This window comes from Opisthocomus hoazin, chromosome Z (assembly GCF_030867145.1).
Source record: "Opisthocomus hoazin isolate bOpiHoa1 chromosome Z, bOpiHoa1.hap1, whole genome shotgun sequence".
Lineage (NCBI taxonomy): Eukaryota > Metazoa > Chordata > Aves > Opisthocomiformes > Opisthocomidae > Opisthocomus > Opisthocomus hoazin.
Genome location: NC_134454.1, coordinates 44183102 through 44203748, shown reverse-complemented (window position 1 = coordinate 44203748; position 20647 = coordinate 44183102). Strand labels below are relative to the sequence as shown.

Sequence of the window (20647 nt, the reverse complement as noted above, 5' to 3'; positions counted from 1 at the left end):
ATATATTCTAGTATTCATAAACGTGCTGAATTGTCAGTAGTGGAAAAATTTGCCATTACAGATTACACAAAAAGCAGACCACCAAAGAGAACTTGTGCCTGGGCAACTCATCCTGAAGAGTGTATAGTAAATACTGAGACTAGTCTGAGACTAAATAATATTCTGAGGAGTAGCCTGATCTGAAACACATCAAATTAAAGGTGAATTTTAATTTCGGTAGCCATTGCATAAGGATCTTTCGTAGCCAGGGAATGTGAGTTTCTCCTCCCACCCTACCTGACTTCTGTTTTGTTACGTCTCTATTTCATTTGGTGTTCTTTATCTTTTTCATACATGAAGGTTCTAACATTTTTTTTTAAGTCTGAAATTAAAAGTAGGGAGAAAATGAACTTCCATGAAGACAAATTCCCACAGATGGAGAATGCAGTGGCACTTTTCTGTTTGACTTTTTTTCACTACAACATTACTGAGGTGTTTTCAACAGGTGCTGCAGTGCAGTACCATTCCTGGTGTGAGAATTGTATGGGATTATTTTGACCTTTTCTCCAAATTAGTGGAGAAAATTCAGTGCTGGTGAAGAGCCAGTGTGTATCATTCATCCATCCATGCATCCAATGTTCTGTGTCCAGGCAGACCTCCGTACCGATATGCCAGTGGAAACATTCTGCAGTCTCAGGACTATTAATTGGCAGCTTGTGCCCTCTATGTCCCAGCTGCCTCTCGTGTTGAGGACTACGAAGATTCACACAGAATAGAAATTATAGCAATTGTTCTTTTGTTTTCATTGTGGTGGAATGTGGTTTAAGCCCTTTCCTCACTGAAAACCTAGCAGCAAATCTGTTTTCTTCCACCCTTCCTGAAATTGAGATTGATGACTTGGAGCCTGCCTTAAAGCAACACTTTGCCAGAGGTGGGATGCTGTATGTTCATCTCCCAACCAGCAGTATCTGTGGTGCAGGGTGGAGTGAAAAAGAATGACACGGTGACACGGGGGTGTCTGAGGGAAACAAGTAAACAGGAGTGAAGGAAACAGGAACTAGAGTGTTCAAAGCTTCCATATTTGTAATGTCTTTCAGATTACTAGAATCAAAGAAACACTGAGGTTGGAAAAGACCCTTGAGGTCATTGATTCCAACTGTAAACCTAACACCACCAAGTCCACTGTGAAACCACGTCCTTAACAGCCACATCTACAATACCTCCAGGGATAGTGACTCAACCACTTCCCTGGGCAGCCTGTTCCAGTGCTTGGTAACCCTTTCAGTGAATAAATTTTTCCTGATATCTGATCTAAACCTCCCCTGGCACAACTTGATGCCATTTCTTCTCCTCCTATCACACATGGGAAGAGACTGACACTGGCCCTGCTTGGGACAGCTGGCTTGTGCCACTGTCCCTCACAGCAGAGCTGCTCTCACCCATGGCTTCCTCAGTGCCTGACAACATGTCCAGCCAAGAGACAGACAGAATGCTGGAGCTTGTCTGGTGCTAGGAGCAGAAAAGGCAAGCAAGCCTCAAAAGGCTGTGGGAGCAGGGAGACAAGGGCCTCCAGAAGGCTCTCCTTGTGGGCTGAAAAGCAGCAGCTGCAGCCCTGGAGCAGGGCAGAGGGGTGTGGGGCCAGCCTGGGCTGTGCCCTTGTCTCTGCTCCCCCTCGGAGATGGGCTGCTGGGGGGGGATTGAAGGAGGGATGGAGAGCAGGAGGGGAAGCCCTGTTCTCCTCTGCACCTCCCTGCTGCTCAAGGCGGAAAGGGAAGGCAGAAGAAGTCTCGGGGATCTTCACCGCTGCTGATGTCCCTGGCACTCTCGGTGTGCCCGTGGTCCCAGCACAGGTGCCTGCAGGACCCGGAGCACCACATAGCTGGGCACAGGAGAGAGGAGCGCTGGAAGGGGCTGCCTTTGCACAGTGCCCAGACCCGATTCTGCGCTCCATGCCAAAGCTGGCAGAGCAAGCTGAAGGTCCTGCTGGAGCCTGCATGCCTTGCCTGGCCTTGCCTGGGTGCCCACAGGAGCCCTGGATGAACTGGACAGACACGGAGGCTGTGGCTGCTGAGAAGCGCTGAGGTCAGGGGCTGTCACAGCCATTTTCTGGTAATGTTACAGGAGTGTCAGGTGCTGCCCCTGATGGCCACCCAGCCAGGAAGGCTGATGCCCTTTCAAAGGGGGAAAGCCTGCTCCACAGAATGTTTCCCCTTGTTGAACTTCGTTAAATTCCTCTCAGCCCACTTCTTCAGTCTTTCCAGGTCACTTGGAATGGCACCACAACCGTATGGTGTTTCAGCCACTACTCCCTATTTTGTGTTATCTGTGAAATTGCTGAGCGTGCAGTCTCCCCATTGTCGACCGCCTTAATGAAGATTTTAAACAGTATTGGCCCCAGTACTGACTGTGGTTTACAACACTATTAACTAGCCTCCAGCTGGACCTTGTACTATGGATTACAGTCCTCTGGCCCTGCATTATGTTACTGAAATAATGCACTTTGTGTAAGGAGAGCTGTCTTTGTCATCATCTGGTGCAGCAGAAATTGTCATTTTGGATGGTATTATATGCAGAATTAGTATTTGGTGGTGACTTACTAAGGACTGCCTTCTTCTGTGACTTCAGTTACAACTTTCTTTTGCCATTAATAAATAAAAGATATATTTGGATGGATGGGGCTTTGAGCAACCTGGTCTAGTGGAAGTGTCACGTTAATTTGGCAGAAAATAAACCCCCTTGTGTTCTAACTCTCTTCACCGGAGTGGGAGGCTAGGTGTGGCTAGGTTTAAATTCTGAGTGATGTCCAATTTACCACTACCAGTCCAGTCATGTTTAATATGTATATTAAACTACCACGATTCCGGATACACTAATAGCAGTCTGCACCTTCAGTCCAGTCACGCTTATGAACTGGCACGGCTGCATTTGGTTGCGTTCAGTGAGAAACTATCACAACTGGCTACTTAAACAGTGCAGTTTATTTGTGCAACAGGTATATAGGTTTTTTGAATTGCCGGTGATAGTGACTGTCTGCAAGAAAGCACGTGCAAATATAAAACATGTGAAAAGGTTATAAATAACACAGCCTGGCTATAAACATTAGGGAGTAACTATTCCCGAGAAAAGCGCTTAGTTTGAGTCTCACCCAAGGTGTCCCAAGGGGGGGAGAAGCAAGGCTCAGCCCGTCGACTGATCCCGGTTGTCGGAGGCAGTCTGAGGTGGAGTTTCGCTTGACGTGCTCACGGTGTTATCTTCTTTTCCTCCGAAGATCTTCTTCTCCGAAAATCTACGGTGTTATCTTCTTCTCCGAAAATCCACCATTTCCCTGGCTATTTTTATATCCTTTCTACCTTTAAGGTGGAGTTTGAGTAACTGTAGTCATACATACCTTTTATCATGATTGGTGTAAAATTTTCTCACTTCACATTTAAAGGTATAGGTTGCGAAAAATTGAGAGCGCAGACTCGAAGAGGGGTGGTCGCACCTCGGAGGTGGATAGCCTTTGGGATGGAGGTGTGTTTTGGTGTTAAAATGATATTACAACGAGCAAAGTTTATGAGAGGATAGCACTTCGGCAAGGTTTCGAAAACCTGTTGGCTCAGGGGGCCAGATGAGCTGCTTATCAGTTCTAGAGAACCATTTCTTCCCGCTTTATCATCACGGAGCAGGGCCACGGAGTCTCCACTCCGTTCCGTCCTCTGTGGTACATTGCAGGGAGTTACTGTGTGAGTGGATTCCTCGCATGCCTGCTGCAGCTGTGTCCCATCCTCAGAGCTCCTTTTGCTTTCATGCTTTTCCTCAATGGATGAACACTGCTACGTTTTTCATATATAAACCTTAATTTTCAGATGTAAAACCTTAATTTTACTAATAATTCCACAGGAAGGTGTCCCTGCCTGTGGCAGGTGGGTTAGAACTAGATTATCTTTAAGGTCCCTTCCAACCCAAACAGCTTTATTATTCTATATTAGTAGATCATTTGGCTTAGGAACATGAATTCTCACAACTGAGTCATTTAAATGGGATAGTAGAGGGAAACTTTGTCGACAAAAATGCCGGAAAGATGAACTTGAGCATAGTATGTGATCTTAAACCAGTAACCTTTAGTTGCAAACCACAGGAGTAATGAATAGCATGCTGCACACATCTTTGTTTTGTAGGGCTGCACTAACTCTGCAGCTTTGGTGTCTCCCTTTTTTGGGAAGGTGGGACAAGACCAGAACAACATGTGGTTTGTCCTGACTGTGTCCTGTCTCGATTTCTATGCTGTGTGAGCCTTCTTCATTGGACTTGTGTGTTCCTCGCCTCCCTCCACCCCCACACCCCACATATTCACAGAGCAGCACAGGTATTTCTGTACTGTTTCTTGGCCCAAGCTTTTATATCACTATATAATGGGGAAAACTTTCTGATTTGATTTAGAAAGATAACTTCTAACAAGGTGTAACCAAAAATGTGATCTGCATCCCAAAATCTTTTAAAAAATATCTTACCAACATGTCAGCTGGGAATTGCCATGTTACTGGTTTATCCTCTGTTTTTCAACTGATACTTATGTCTCTGTTTATTTTTCAGATATAGAATACTGATTTTTCTAATTGGAAAAGAAAAAACATGGCTTCCAACACAGCGAACCCTGCTAACCATTTGCCATACTTCTTTGGCAATATTACACGTGAAGAAGCGGAGGAGTATCTGATGCAAGGAGGAGCGAGTGATGGACTGTACTTGCTCCGCCAAAGCCGGAATTACCTGGGGGGCTTTGCCTTGTCGTTGGCCCATGGAAGGAAGGTTCATCATTACACAATTGAGAGGGAGCTGAGTGGCTCATATGCTATTGCAGGAGGCAAGTCACATGCCAGTCCTGCTGAACTCATTAACTATCACTCTGAGGAAGCGGATGGCCTTATCTGTCTACTGAGAAAACCTTGCAGCCGACCACCAGGTGTAGAACCTAAAACAGGACCTTTTGAAGATTTAAAAGAGAACCTCATCAGAGAGTATGTCAAGCAAACTTGGAATTTACAGGTAAATCCAGGCTGATTTTGTGATAAAGTGGCCTTTGAGTTAGGAGAAAAACAGATTGCGGTGTCTGTCTCCAGCTGTTGCTGCTGCTATGTAGTATTTTTTCATAATGGATTCATAGCTGTCTGGGTTTTGAACAGTGGGAGATTCCCCTCCCACCCCAAACATGCAGTAACTTGACCATACTTGTAGTTTTCCTGAAATTTTGCAAAACTTAAGACTTTAATGATGTCTTGGGCTAGCATAGCATTATCTACCACTGCATGAACCTGTGTCATCGGATTTCCACATGCACCAAAAATGAATACGTCATGAATAAAATACAGAAATGGTTTGTTTGATCACTTTTGAGTCTGAGTTTTTATGGATTGATGTGCAAGACAGGCATGGTGACATGGTGACTTGTTTTACATCCTCCCCTCTTAGCTGTCCATGTTTTTGTGATGCTAATTTAGGTTATGTCCATAACAGAACCTGTTTTCTTAACTGCAGAGCACTCCGTATACGTCTTCAGCACTGCATGTGTCAAGCAGGAATGTTCCATGCTGAGGAAGACAGGCTGGACTGTTTTCCTTGTCATGACTGTGAAGACCGGTCTTAACATGGAAACACTAGTGTAGGAGGCTGCAACAGGAATACTATTTCACCTTAGGATGCCATGAGTTACCATTACGAACTCATGGAGTTGCACTAGGTTTTTCGTCTCTTTTGGTACTAACAAGTAACCTTATGTGTTCTTCTCTGTAAAATATGTGGAGCAACGCGCAAACTGGAAAAACCTGAAACTTGTACTACATTTACTACAAGTGGTGAGGCTTACAGTATTTTTTTTTACGAGTCTGAGCCCAATCTAGAAGGAAGCTGATGAATTCAAGTTGAAAACTGATGAAACTGGGAGATTTTGCCCTCAGATTCTGAGCCAAATTTAGAAGTGATAGGTTGTAGATGGATCTAGAATTGTCTAGCTTATACGTAAAATTTTAACACACTTCACCGTAAAATTTGGACTGCCTTGTCTGCTTTTGGGAAGTCTGCATTGATGTCTTCAATGTAGACATGCTGTAACAGTGCAGGGCATGTTCAGTTTATTCTCATAAACTACAATAGGATATGTTATATGGAGGTATATTATGACATCTCAGAGTGACACTGAGTGTATTTAGCTATATCTCATTAGCATAAGAATATGATGTAGTTTTCAGATGAAATACTGATATATTAAGGACTTAACTTACTGCTTGTTTTCCCTTCTGTTTCTCAGAGGTAAAGTATGAATCCCAGCTTTGTCATGTTCAGAGTACCATATGTTAGTTTCTGTTTTAATGTCTTTATAGCTAGATCTTTTCTTCACACACAACAAATACGTGCAAATTTTGGATGTCCCAAAAGCAATCCAATACTGGGAGTCTACCTGTCTATGTTTTTATTACAGAAGACAGTTTGACTGTCCCGCTGTGTTTTTACCACTCTCTAGGGGCATGCTCTTGAACAAGCTATCATTAGTCAAAAGCCTCAGCTGGAGAAGCTGATTGCCACTACAGCCCATGAGAAGATGCCATGGTTCCATGGGAGGATCTCTCGGGAAGAGTCAGAGCACCGTATCCTCATTGGGTCAAGAAACAATGGAAAATTTCTGTGAGTGCTGTTTACTATGGTATTGCTGTTTGACACCAGTGTTACTACACAGTTCCTTTGAATGAATCTCAAATGAGAGTACACCCTAGGAGGTGGCTCATTCCCAGGGAGAGAGCCCAGTCCAGCATGACAGACGCGACATAATCACTCCTGTACTAAGCAAATATCTCCAAGGTTGGGTTTCCACTTAGCTGAAGATGGGAAAATATAGCACAAGCATGGGTCATCGTTTTTTAATCAAGTACTAGGTTTGATTCTAAAGGGAGCATCACAGAAACTCAATACCAAGAACGAGCAGGGGGAGAAAACGGGATGGAAAAAGCTCGTGGGTCAAGATAAAGGCAGGGAGATTAGGTACTGCTAACCCTCACGGGCAAAACAAGACTCCACTTGGGGAAAAGTTATTTAGTTTATGGTCAATTAAAATTGGGTTGAACAGTAACAAACAAAGGAAAAATCATAAAAACCCACCTTCTGCTTGCACATCCACACCCCCGATTTTCACAGGCTCAAGTCCACTCCTTTGCCCTGCTCCTCTCCCCCCAGGCAGCACAGGGAGGGTGGGTGGGGGACAGGGACTGCGGTCAGCCCGTAGCAGCTTTCCTTTGCCGCTCCATCTTTCTCACACTGTCTCCTGATGCAGCGTGGGCTTTCCACGGGAAATATCCTTCAGGAAACACCCGCCTCCTCAGGGGGCTGCAGTGTGGACACCTGCTCCGCCGTGGCCTCTTGCACGGGCTGCAGGGACTCTGGCACCTAGCACGCTTCCTCCCTGCTGCCTCCTCTGCCCCTGCTGTTTGGGCTGCTGCTTCTGGCTTGTGTTTGGGTTTTTCTCTCTGCCACCACCCACCAGGTGTTTTTCTGCCCTGAGGGGCTTGGTGATGGCCTGCAGGGGTGTCCATTGGGATTGGCTGGAAGCAGTCGTGGCTGGCCCGGCGCAGCACCTGGCCTCCTCCTCACAGAGCCCCTGCAGCCCCGCTGCCAAGGTCCAGCCGCCTGTGACCGATACGCTGTCTGACCAGAGCGGTAAAAATACAGCCAGACGGCCTGTGTTAACAGCTGTTGGGATCCATAACTGTCAGTTTGCCGGGGGTCGGTGGTGGTGCTTTGTTTTGCAGTTAAGGAGCAGAAGGAACTGCTTTTGCTTGGTAACGCCATTTTGTGTCCGCTGCTTTCTGCGTTCACTTGGCTTTACGATCTTTGGTTTTCCGAGCGCAGTTGTGCTATTTAGGGTAGTGACTAGCAGCCGTCATCTCATGAGGATCAGAGCCAGTCAAAATCTTCTGACCGAAAAGATTTTCTTTTGGCAAATCCTCATTTGAAAAAAATCGATGTTTCCACTGAGCCATTTTTGTTTCTCCCCCCCCCCCCTTCCAAATGGAAGTATTTATTTAATGATAGAAAATAAAGCTTAGAGGTCATGGCCAAGGAAGTATCACTTATGGCTATATGATTCCTGAGAGAAAGTTCATCGCCTACCTAGTCTCCTTCAGCACTCAACTATCTGACGTTTTGAAAGCTAGTCTGAGGTAAAAACTGAGGAGTGGTTGCGCGATGGTTATGCTTCTTCAGTATCAACTCTTTCACTTCAGTGACTTGCCGTTATTGTGCCACACTAATTGCTGATGTAGATGCAACCTTCCTATGTTTCCATGTTTCAATCTTAATTGTCAGGAACTGGTAACTCCTCTAAATCTTTGTTTCTAGCAGAGTTAATTCTCATCAGGTCTCACCTACAAATACTTTGAGCGTTCTGACATATTGTTTCTTGAAATCTGTTTCCTTCCCTCATTCCCTGAATTTTTTGTTTCACAGTCATTCTCACCCACGCCATGCGTCTTCACTTTCAGCCTAGTACTCCCTGTTTCTTGGGAGGACATCTAGAAGCTTCTTTACTGGATTACATGGCTTTTGTTGCCATTTGTAACAAAAAAAAAAAGCTATAACTTTGTTACAAATTTTGTTGCCATTTGTAACAAAAAAGTTCCAAGTATTTGTGGAGCCAAAGATTCCCATTACACAGATTCGTCTTTTGTGAATGCTGCTTGCTATAGCACAGGAGAGGTTTGATTGATTTGGTGAATGTAGTCGCTGTTGTAGGTTACCAGCACAACATTACCATACCACCTCTCCTTTTCACTGTGCTGTGACTTTGCTGGTTTCTTTTACTACTTTTTAGACATAGGGACAGGTGGATATGTAAACTGAAACAAAGCCACAAGACTTTCTTTTAATGGCCTGCTTTTTCTAGAAAATTATTACCTACTTTGTCTAGAAAATTATTACCTTCTGTAATGAATATCTTGCCAAATCAACGTCATATCAACTGAGTCATGACATTGATCGTGTATTAAAACTTGTAGCTTTTCCACTTTACCTCTTGCACACGTTGCTTTCTGTGTGGTCAAAGTGCTTGTCTTTGGGGAAAAAAAAGGAAGCTAATTTTTCTTCAAAGAAATGTATCCCTTAGCTAACATTTCTTAGGAACACGGGTGGGCTTAGGAGTGAGGGACTGTAATTTTTTAGCAGACTTGGCGTTTTCAGTCTCTGTTCTTAGACCCTAGTCTTTTTAAAATCTTTTATAAGCATTCCTACAGCTTTAGATAGGAATACTTCCCCAGCATTTCACTGTTTCCTTAGAGTTGGCCTAGGAGGCATTTCTGGCACTGTTTGCAGTGACATGCTCCATGACCTGTGGAGGGAGCTGTCAGATCTTCCCCTGTGGGACTGGTTATGTCAGTAGGTGCATATCTTGTAGAGTTCTGCTGGAACTCAGGCGGCTGCTTTCATATCAGTTAGATAAACCCATAGAGAGGAAAATGCTAGCGTTAAGGCTCTGTTTAAACCATGAGAAGTGCCACTGGAGCTTAAACAATATGAAAATATAGCTGATAGTAATTTGAGTTTGGGTCCCCCTTATTAAGGACAACACTGTTTACTTCTGCATCAGTAGGGTACTTTCTGATGCACGAATTGTTCTTGCATGGACTGCCCATCTGGCAGGTTCAGAGCTCAGTCTCTGCTTATCTACCATTTACTCTTACGCTCCCTGGGAAGAAGCAGGGTGAGATTCTCATCTGCCCCATAATTCAGCAGCCAGAGCATGAAGAGAAGTAATGTGTTGTTCATTTGTGTCAGAAATCAGTTATTTTTCCTTCCAGAGCTGTTTTCGCTCTCAGATTTGTAGACCTAGAGCCTCATAACAAATAACAAAAGAACTGTCTAATTCAGAGATGTTTGATGTTTGCTGCAGTGGTTTGCCTAACATGGGCTTGCTCAGCAGTTGTTGAGAAATAAACCACTCATTCGTTAGCTAACTGAAACAGTAGCAGCAAAATTCTTGAGTACTAGAGAGGTGCGTTGTTTTACATTTCAGGCACGGGTATCGCATACTTTTTCATTACCAAGCAGCAGTGCTTGTCAGAATCTTCTGTACATCTGTGGACTGAAGACTGTGAATTTGTGCTTGTGAATGTAGCTGCTCAGGGACTGTTTTTCTCACATTGGTTGAGACACTCAAACCTGGTAGCTGACTGAAAGGTAAAACTTAGAAACGTTCAAAGTCTAAGAGAATTTCACTTGTTGAGGTAGGAAGTGGAGCCTGAGAACGTAGAGGGAAGCTGGCATTTTCAAGGATATGAGGTACTGCAAGGCTATTCAACAACTGCACAAGCAACAGAAATCATCTTATTATGGAAAAAAATGAAATAAAAAATAAAAAGTCTAGAATATTTAATATTTAATATTTTAAATAAAAAGTCTAGACTATTTCTGTATATTCTTTCAGAAGGGTCTCTAAAACTTAATTACACTGCAAATCTGCTAGCAGTCTGACCTAGCTACCTTGAAACAAAATCCAGTGCAGTGGTCTTTGTGAGAATACATCTAATGCCTAGATTTCTTTAGTTCTGCTTTGTAGCACTACGAGATTATCAAATCTAGATTTTTCTTATATAATAAATATGGAAATAGTTGAGAAGCTTACTGATGGCAGTTCAAAATGTAATGAATAGCATCATAAATCTAACACTGGGACTCATCCAAGCTGCTGGAAAAGTTCTGAGCTAACTACAAGTGTTTTACTAGGGAATTTTCAAAGGTCTTTTCAAAATTTTTGTCGTGACTGAAAAGTCAATGAAATAAGTATGCCTGCGGGTGCTATAGAGTTTGTTTTCAAAGCCAAATGTATAAACAATGTCATGATGTGATGTGAAATACGACGCAGTGCCCACCTCTTTTGGGAAGAACACTCATGAAAGATTGCAGCTCTAGCCACAAAATTTGAAGAAAAAACTATAGCAGTTGAATAGAAGGAAAGTATGATATCTCTAAAATGACCTGAAAAGCAACTGAAAATGGAGAACTTTAAGTCTCAGGCCCCTCTTACCTTTATTAACACTAGTTTGTATGCTGTGTAGGATGCTAGTTCTTACCAATCTTATGTATTTTCATTAGAATTTGCCTGGTAGGGGGGCATAACTTAGAATATGATGATGAATACTGTCTAGATGATTTTAGATAGTACAATTAATGTTATTATTACTGTTATTAATACTGTAATAATATATGTATTAATAATATATAATATTATTGATAATATTGTTAGTATTATCTATATGAGTGCATGCATGTGTGGGAAATGTGTGAAAAAAAAATTTAAAATATGCTAAGAGTTACAGACCAGCAGTATAAGAAATGTTGTTTTCTCTGCAGTTTCACACGGGAAACAGCTCTGCTAAATATGTGGTAGCTCGTGGGACATCTTGGTTTGTAATCGGTAGTGACCACTTCAGTTACATAAAAATGTGATCTTGCATATGTATTAAGAACCAGAATTTCTGAAGCTGAAGGGAGATAAACAATATTCAGAAATGCTGTTAAACTTAAAAATTCAACTTTAAGGAAATTGTGAATGAAGGCATTGCATAATTAGCACTTTGTTCTCTATCAACCTTTTATATGGGTTCATAGCCATATGTAGTTCACATAAAATGTGAACAGTTGTGTAAAAGGAAAGGAAAAAATAATTTTAGTATCATAAGAATGTCTTCAATATGCAATAAGAGGACAGCACTACTCGTCATGGTTTCTCATGACATCTAGAGACTAAACTGTCCCTTATATGTCACAATAGTTAACATTGGTAACACCATTTCAAAATAACAAGTTTTGAAGTGCAGTTGTGCAAGAGTTTGCTTGTCTTTGGCTTGACCAAAAATTTGTGTTGCCAATACATGTAGCAGTCTATATTTACATTAATCTTGTTGTCTTCCTCTAGGAATTTTCTGCTACTGGAGTGCATACTGAGCTAGTTGAGTTATCTGACCTTGTAGAGTATTCCTAAGTAAATCTATCAGCATTGTGTTTGTATCCATAAATGGAATTAGACATTGTTGACATCGGACAAGATGAAAGTACTAAGCATGACCTTAATTCAGGGATATCAATTAATGATGAAACTGCTCTTCAAAATGCCAAGCAGTTGCTAGGCTTAGATGATCACAAGGATTTTCCAAGATAATTGATAAAATACAGGCAGTGAACCATGTTTCTAGTGGTGCTGTATTCCCCTCCACAGCAGCCCGGATGCTGCCCACAGCTCTTTGGAAGAGCTGTGTACTGATCTTCTGTTAGGACCTAGTTAGGTGCCGCTTGCAGACCCCTGCAGCAGGGCTGTGCCTACTCAAGGCTAGCTAGATGCTTCAGCGGTGCAGTGGGTCAGAGGTGTGAAGAAAAGATGTGATCCCTGACTGAGATAGCTGTACTGAGAAGATCCCCTGTTGCAGGTGCAGATACACAGCAAAGCTATTTTTTAGGGTTTTGGTAAAGCACAGTCTATTTTGCCAGCAAAATAGACTACAGTGATGCAGTCCTTCTCACAAAGATCTTTCATCACTGTGCAGCACACTGCAATAGCCTTCTTAGGTGATGAAGTTTTGGGTTCCTTTGTAGGTAGCAATAGTGTGTGGCTGAGCTAGCTCCTAAATTCTGTAGTGTGCTGACATTCCTGAAACAACTTTGAATGTGTTACTAAACAGGGGAACAGAAATGATGTAAATGAAGACTGCAATCTACTTTTTCCTTGTATGACCCTTTTACAGATGGCACCAAGTTCATTCATTATTGCCTTCAAACTTGGAACATGTGCAGTGTGCTGCAGTTATCTGAAGTGATAATGAAGAGCCATGTTGAGAGAGATGGTCATAACGGCAGACAAGCAGGGAGTGGCTGGATTTTGATCAGCAGTGGGGAATGTCAGTATCTCTGTCATCAAGGAAGCTGTTATCGCTGAGAAGGCAAAGCAAGGCCGAGAACAAACTTTAGCATGCGCTTGGCTTCAGGAGTGAGAATAATTTCACACCATTCCTAAAGCAAGCATTTTGCTAGTTTATTTGCTTCATTATTCTCCCCTGTAGAATGCTGTGACTTCTTTTTTGCTACACAGTCAATGAGGCATGTTGTAATAGCAATTTATTTTACCCTCAGGGTTATTTTCCTTTAGAAAGAAAGGGATCGTCTGGCTTTTCACTTGGAAACAGAAAAAACTGGGACGTTGTTCTCTTTGCTTCCAAACAAAAATGGAGGCTTTACCAAAGGAGAGAATGGGTAGCTATTTACACAGTGTGTAATGATACTCCACATACTTACTGGTTGCTATTTGGGTTACATTTACAAAATGATAAAAAATACTCAAACATAGGTTACGTGAAAATTAAAATCAGTAGCTAAGTTGCGTTTCATTATGTAACAATTTGAGTTTCTCAGTTCCTTCTAAAACTGCTGTTTTAAAATGTGTGTCATAGAAAAACTAGATATGTTCGTACTTCTCTAATATGTCTATGAAATCAAATTTGCTCTCAATGTTCATATTTCTGATTAATCTCAGTGGGTGAAAGGACAATATTGTTTATTTACAGGTGTTTATTATCTTTATGTTTTTATTCTGTAGATCTGTAATTATCTGCAATGGCATGAAATGGAAGACTAGGTGATATTTCACTGCTGGCTTCCTTCCTTGACAAAATTCTTTTTAAAAAAATGCAGCTTTTAAAAATCAAGTTTTTTGTTACCAGTCTGTATTGAAGAACAGTAAATATTGTGTGTAATATCAGAGCACATTAAAGCAGATAGTGTATTTGGAATTTCAGATTGTTTTCTCAACATTCTGAAAATTGTTACTTTTCGTAGAGAACAAGTTCCGTGTGTGAAAAGAGCCCCCAGTTCTGATGTGATGACCCTGAGTAGTACAGGCAGCACCATTAAGAAGATGTGAAAACCTTGATTTCCATTTGAAGAGGTTTCAGTTTATGACCTTTCAGTTGGAGCAGCCTTTTTCTTTGATTCCATTTTTTACGGTAGTTGTAAGGTACTGGATACTGTGTACCCAGCTGAATTTCTGGAGGCTTAGCTTAACCTAGACAGCCATTATCACAGTCCACAAAACCAAAATGAAATTGTGAAACATGGCCTGTGACAATCCAGTAACAGCTTTCGGTTTCGACTGTCATGGTAACTTCTGTGAGAGACCTTCTTGGACCAGTAAGGGATCTGGCTGCCAAATCTATGGACTTCATTTGGCTGTCACTTCAATGCTGTTGATACTTCTGCTCTTCAGACGTGTGTTGGAATATAGCAGCACCTCCTGTTGTGGTGTTTTGTAGGGATCCAAATTGTACGGGAGTTGACTGGCTACAGTTTAAAAAAATACCTGGATCATAACCCGAAGAGAACAAGGCTACCTCTGGACCCTGGTCAACCATAAGCGTTAGAAAGGAGATTTTTTGCATGTGCAAGTGATAGAACTGTCTGACAGAAGCTGCCATGACTGCGAACTGCAGATGTCTTCAGAGTTAGGTAGCTGTTGGGTTGAAGGAAGAAAGAGCTCAGAAATGCAACCACAACCTTGTAAACCTGAACTCTGCCAAAATCCTGCACTCGATACTGACAGGACTGTTTGGATCTGCACCATGGTCCTTAGAAATCAGGACTCCCTTCTCCTGTCGATGCCTGTGCTCGCAAGAAATACTTACAGTGCCTCTTCTGATAGTAACAACTCTTGCAAATAAGAATCAGTTTCAGTAAAGCTAATAGCATTGGAGCCACCATTTCCCCACATGAAACGTGAAGGACATTTGTTACTGGGAAACAATCTATTGCATTTTTGTAATCTTACTTGTACTGCATTCTGAACAGAAGTCTGAATGCAATGAAATGCCATACATTTGCATTTTAGAAACAATGCCCTCTATTCTGAAAATATTTTTCCAAGCCTTATTTGCTAAGAACAAGTCAGCGGAAGACAAAATAAAAGTCATTCTTCATTTTAGCAGAACCTGTTGCTCTCCACTGGTCAGTCAGCACAGGAAATCAGCATGCTGAGAAAATACCTGCATGTCATGAAAAACCACAATGTGTTTCAAGTTGTTTTAGAGACACTAGGCAAGTTGCTTTGGTTTCAGAAAAAAAACCTGACCCTACTTCCCTTTTCCTTTAGCCAGTGTCCTGTTCACATCTTGGGCAACAAGAATCACCCTGCTTGAAAAAATAGTTGCATGAGTAGTTCAGACAAAATGCAGTTTTAGTTCAGCCTCGAGTGAGTCAGCTGAGGAGCAGAATTTAACGCTTGCCTCTGCAATCTTCTGAGATGTGATAGCAAGTACTAGCATTGCGCCAGAGATGTTTCCAAAGACCTTAGTGAGCATATCCTGCTATATTTCTTTTCAGGGTTTTTCGAGAATTCTAGGGAGAGTGAGCAGATTCTGTGCATGTTGGAACAAGCAATGTTTCAATGTTGCTGATCATTATTCTAGAAAATTTTAATCTGGCTCTATTGCTGTCTCACTGTCAACAGCAAGCAAACATGGGCAACTCAAACTAAAAGAAAAAGCCTACTTTCTAAAGTCAGAAGTGCTACACCAGCTATGATGGAGCTAGTAGCAAATTCCTATCTGCCCTGGGTCCAGTCACCAGAAGACGCTGGTCTCAGTGTGAGCTAGCCTTGAGTACACATGAAACAACTCTGCAGCACTTTACAGGCATCTCAGATGTTGCTTACAGATCTCCTGGAAGAAGAGGGAGATCATCCTGGCTACCTATGAATTTTAGAGAATGTTTCTATATTACATTCTGTGATTTTTCCCTGGTGAAGTTTAGACCAGATATATACCCCAATACCATGTGAAATTTCATGTGAATTTTATGTGAAATTTGCAACAAGACATTAATGTCTTTACAGAAATTATAAGAATTGATGATTACAGAAACGTGCGATTTAATTTAACTTTCCAACCAGACAACAAGCTGTTTCAGTGCACAAAGATTTTCACTTTATTTGTATCTCATAGAATCACAGAATCATAGAGTGGTTTGGCTTAGAAGGGACCTTAAAGATCATCTAGTATATGGTAAAAATCCAGTAAATCTGATAAATTTCACATTATATTCCTCTAGTGTTTTATCTTTTGCCCTTACTATTATCTCTTTATTTCAGAATAAAAGATGTAACAGAGAAATCTTGCTTTAATGAAGGCACTTACCTGTTGTTTTTAATTTTAGGTCAGCTGTAGACAAGGTTGAAGTGTAGCTGCTGGTATATGCTGGCTCCTGGCCTCAGACTTCCATAGGCTTTGTAGGCCTGCAGTGCACAAGCCTGAAAATGCTTCCTTGCTCACAGAGCACTTTGTGCACTGCACAGTGTTCTGTAGCTGCCTAGCAAAGAGGTCCACATGGTGGATTTTCTGTTGTCGTCTGTTGCCTTTGGGGGGGTGGTGGGGAAGAAACTTTAGGGAATTCTATCTGAAAATCAACGACTGTTGTTCTTATTTTGGTTTGTTTTTAATTCAAAAGCTTGAAGGAAAGGGTGATTTTAAAAATAACTTCAACCCAGGTGCTCATTCCTAGTAAAGCGTAACCCTGAAAATCTCTCTTACTCCTACAGTATCCGAGAAAGGGACAGCAATGGTTCCTATGCTCTGTGTCTGCTGAATGATGGAAAAGTACTGCATTACCGTATTGACAGAGATAAGACAGGAAAGCTCTCCATACCGGACGGAAAGAGATTTGACACCCTCTGGCAGGTCTGTTAAATTTGAATCACTTGGGTGACTGTCATCATGTTTCCATGTAACTGACTAAGGCAGCTTGTTTTGCTTTACTGTGCGACAATAGTCCTTAGCTAAACAGCAACATGTTTTGGCAGGTTTCGAACTTTATCTAGTTTCTATACATAAAGAAAATATATGTTCCTGTAGAAAGCTATGTAACTGTAGAGAGTTTAATAATTTTTATATATGATGTTGTAGCTTGGCTGAGTTCAAAATTGCTGTAATTATTATTCAGTTAGCTGAAAGTTCTCTAGAATGGAAGACCATTTGCATTTGCAAGTGACCATATTCAATAATAGCTATGCTAGGTGTAGCCTTTTGCTAGTGTCCTTTATGACAGCTATAAGCAGAAATCTAGGAAGCTAAAAGTAGACAGTTTACAATGCTGTACACGTACTGCATTCTTTAGCTTTGAAATTCTGTACCTTCAAGGCTGAAAAAGCACAGTTTGCTGAGGGTTACCACCAAGATACGTCTAAACCCTGGTAAAGATGAAGCAATTAAGGAATGCATAGCTGACTATGCCATAGTCAACAGTAAAACTGAATACTGGAGAAATGATTGCATAAAATGAAAATGCTAAGGAAATTGAAACCCCTGCAGATATCTCTTCTGTCCTCTTGCTTAAAATTCTATTAAAACAAGTAAGGTGAGCCACAAATTTAAAATATGAGTCTGTACTTGCATATATTAATTCTTAGCCTTTCCTGCAAGTGTCCTGCATATTTCTTTCCTGGAGTCACTGGAAATTTGAAGGCAGTTATGCTGTCTTACAAGTTTTTTGAATATGTCTGCAACTCTCTCACTCACAGACTGTCTCATTTCTATTCAAATGCACCAAAGCCAAAATAGCAGTAACAAACATGTAAGAAAATGTCATGGAGAGGACAATGCAGGAACACAAATGGCCACAACTACTGGTGCTATATGTTTATTAACTGCTTACATCCCATAGCAGCTTTGAGGTCCAAGGAAAGCATTGTGTATTAGGACAATTCCTGCACAGTATACCCATCTTCAGGGAAAAAAAATAAATTGGAAAAGAGAGGGCAGGAACTCAGAGGTATAGAAAGAAGTGATTTGCTCAAAGTTACAAAACAGGTTAGTAGCAGAGCCACACGTGGAATGCTGACTCTTACAGATCCAGTTCCTGGATCAGGTTCCAGATGTATCCACAAGGTTACTTTAGAAACATGCATCCCTGCTAAAGAAAAGATGAGGTAAGAACATGTGCGGTAAAGATCTGCTTTATGCCCAGTTTGTTTACTGTAATACATACCAATTATTGTACATATGCACAAAATTTTAAAGAGACAACATATTTAATTATACCTCCCTTACCTTTTCATATCTTTTTCTCTCCTTCTCTCTTCCTCCCCCTCTTCATTCTGGTAGTTAGTTGAGCATTATTCATACAAACCAGATGGATTATTAAGGGTTCTTACCATTCCCTGTCCACAACTTGGCTCAGAAAATGGTGAGTTATTCCTGTTATTTTGATATGTATAAAGAGACATGCTAATGATGATAAAGATGTGTTCATTTTTTCCACTTGCCACGTGGGTGGGTGCAGATTGCAGTAGATTAAAGTTGGATTAAAAAAATTCAAATGTTAAATTTCCAGCTTTTCAGATGAGTTAAGATCTGCCAGACCATGCGGGTTGGAGGCAGATCCTCTAGATTAAGGGAGGCTACCAACTCCAAGTATTGCTGGTTCTGAATTAATGTCAGATCCAAAATGTGCTTTGCTGCTCAAAATGGCAGTGTGTGTTACTAGGCCTGCACACACGAACAAGGTGGTTGATCCAGCACTCCTGCAAGGCTCCTTTTTCCAAGCAGAGGCCAGCACGTCAGCAGCACTGCTATAGGCATTCAGTTTGGGCGCAGTGAGAGGTGTACCCAACAGGTGAGTTGCTGGTAGACGAGGAGCTACTTCCCATGTTAGGGAGAGGAGGGCAGAACAAGGGATTGTCTGCACCTGATGCTGAAAATGGGTATCAGAGAGGCATTCTCTGATAACCTGGGGGAAGGGAGAGGAAGGGGTGGAGAGGGGTGTCCTGAGGTCTAGTACACTCGTTGGCCTGTTTAATTTAATGTCTTGTTAAATACTAATGAGGACCTGTCCTCCCTATTGCCCTGCCTGCCAAGGGGAAAAAGATGCTGCTGCCTGATCCTCTACTAATTCGTGCTGTTCCAGAAGTGGTGTTCTCTTTCTAAGGCGTTCTTCTGTTGTTCTGACTCAATACCCGTGCCATAGTGAGAGGATATGCCTGTACTTTGTCCATGCCTTTGAATCATTTAGGCATTGCACATAGTTTGGTCTTAGTGGCAGCAAGTACCAGAGTCTGCTGCACGTTAGAGACAAAAGCAAAGAGGGTGGGCCAGGAGAAACACTGTAATGTCATTTAAAAGCTAGAAAAATCATCCCCTGTGTAAAATTTTGTGTTCTTACAGTACATTTCTCACCTTGCTTAGTATCCTTCTAAATTTGATTCTTTTGCAGATAATGTTGTTTTTAACACTCGTCCTTCTCTTCCTGGAACCCCTTCTAAGGTAAGAGAAGGTGTTGGTATAGCAGTAGCATTCATTTGAGAAGGCTTACAGTCATATACTGCTCTGGGAATCCTAATGCTTGGGTATTGTTGCAGCAGTGAATTTGTTTCTCTAGGGATATAAGCAGTAAGTTGAAAAGAATAAGCTTAACATATTCTAGCATGGTTATTGCTTTCATCAGTGTTTTGCATGAGCTACTCATCATTTAATTTTGTGAACTTCTTTTATACATATAATGTATAAGAATATCAGTATTTTTCGTATGTAAAATGCCTCATTGATGGTCGTGCTCTAAGGTAACTGTCAACACTAGAAGGAGAGATACTACTTTGTTTACATTGTCCATTTTGAGAATCTGCTGACTGAAGCAGAAATGGAGGTTCAAATTATTTTCGTATTTGCTGTGTGCGGTTAACATCAGACTTTGCATAAGGGTTTGATTTATTGTGCAGTGAAATTAGGGGAAGTTCCTTCATCAACTCCATGAAGACGGAACAAGCCCATCTGTGATTATAATTGCCTAAGTTCTTAGAGTCCATTGATTAGAGGAGCCACCTGAGGTGTGATACATAACACCATCTCATTCAGCTGTAGTTGATCTCATCTGGAAGAGGGAGTTTAATTTAGTTCTTTTACCACTCCCTGGAGAGCCTAATCATCTAGGTCATTATCTTGATGCAGTCCCACACTATAGAAAAAAATACTTTTGTTCAAATATTTATTTCAGTTCAGCTGAATCCCTGTGGGTCCATGAACAACCATTCTCATACTACCCCTTTCTGAAAATTAGGTGCCTTTTTAAATCATTGGAAAATATGCAACCAAAATCAGTGCCATTGTTTTTTGAATGTTTGGGTCTATGCCATTTGGAAGGATGACCATGAAGTTTAAGCACATGAGACCATGTGTATATCATCTGTTATACATGTAGTTATAATGATGGAGCAAGCACATTCAATTCAGAAATACTACGTAGGTTTTAGGTTATCCATAGGAAAATTTGCATTTTAAGTGTAAATGAAAGTAAATTCAAGAAATCTTACTGTAGGTATCTAACTTATCAAAGTAGTAGTAACAAAAACCCCCATGTATCTGACTGAGTAGTCTGCTGTTTAGGACTGTACAATGAAATGAAATGGGCCAACCTCTGCTCTTTTCATCAGTGCATTGCAGTAATTGTGCCCCAGTTGTTCATGATGCTTTAGAAGTGAAAGACTTGGTCATGCTAACGGAGTATGATTAATCTTGCCTAACATTAATGAACTCGAATGAAGAGCCAGTCATTCAGCAAATCACAAAGGCTCACTTTTGAGGAATTTTGAAGCGAGAGAGAGACACATACCCATCTGCAT

General features: G+C 41.4%; 1 protein-coding gene across 3 annotated transcripts in view; it reads left to right on the top strand.

Moving 5' to 3' along the window:
• SYK (spleen associated tyrosine kinase) overlaps positions 1–20647 on the top strand; it is a 55630-nt gene that overhangs the window by 16210 nt on the left and 18773 nt on the right. For all 3 annotated transcript variants that reach the window (XM_075411549.1, XM_075411550.1, XM_075411548.1), the window contains exons 2-6: positions 4555–5007; positions 6479–6639; positions 16577–16715; positions 18138–18219; positions 19246–19295. In XM_075411549.1, coding sequence (XP_075267664.1) covers positions 4594–5007; positions 6479–6639; positions 16577–16715; positions 18138–18219; positions 19246–19295 — 846 coding nt within the window. In that variant the 5' untranslated portion in view covers positions 4555–4593. The remainder of the gene's footprint in view (positions 1–4554; positions 5008–6478; positions 6640–16576; positions 16716–18137; positions 18220–19245; positions 19296–20647) is intronic.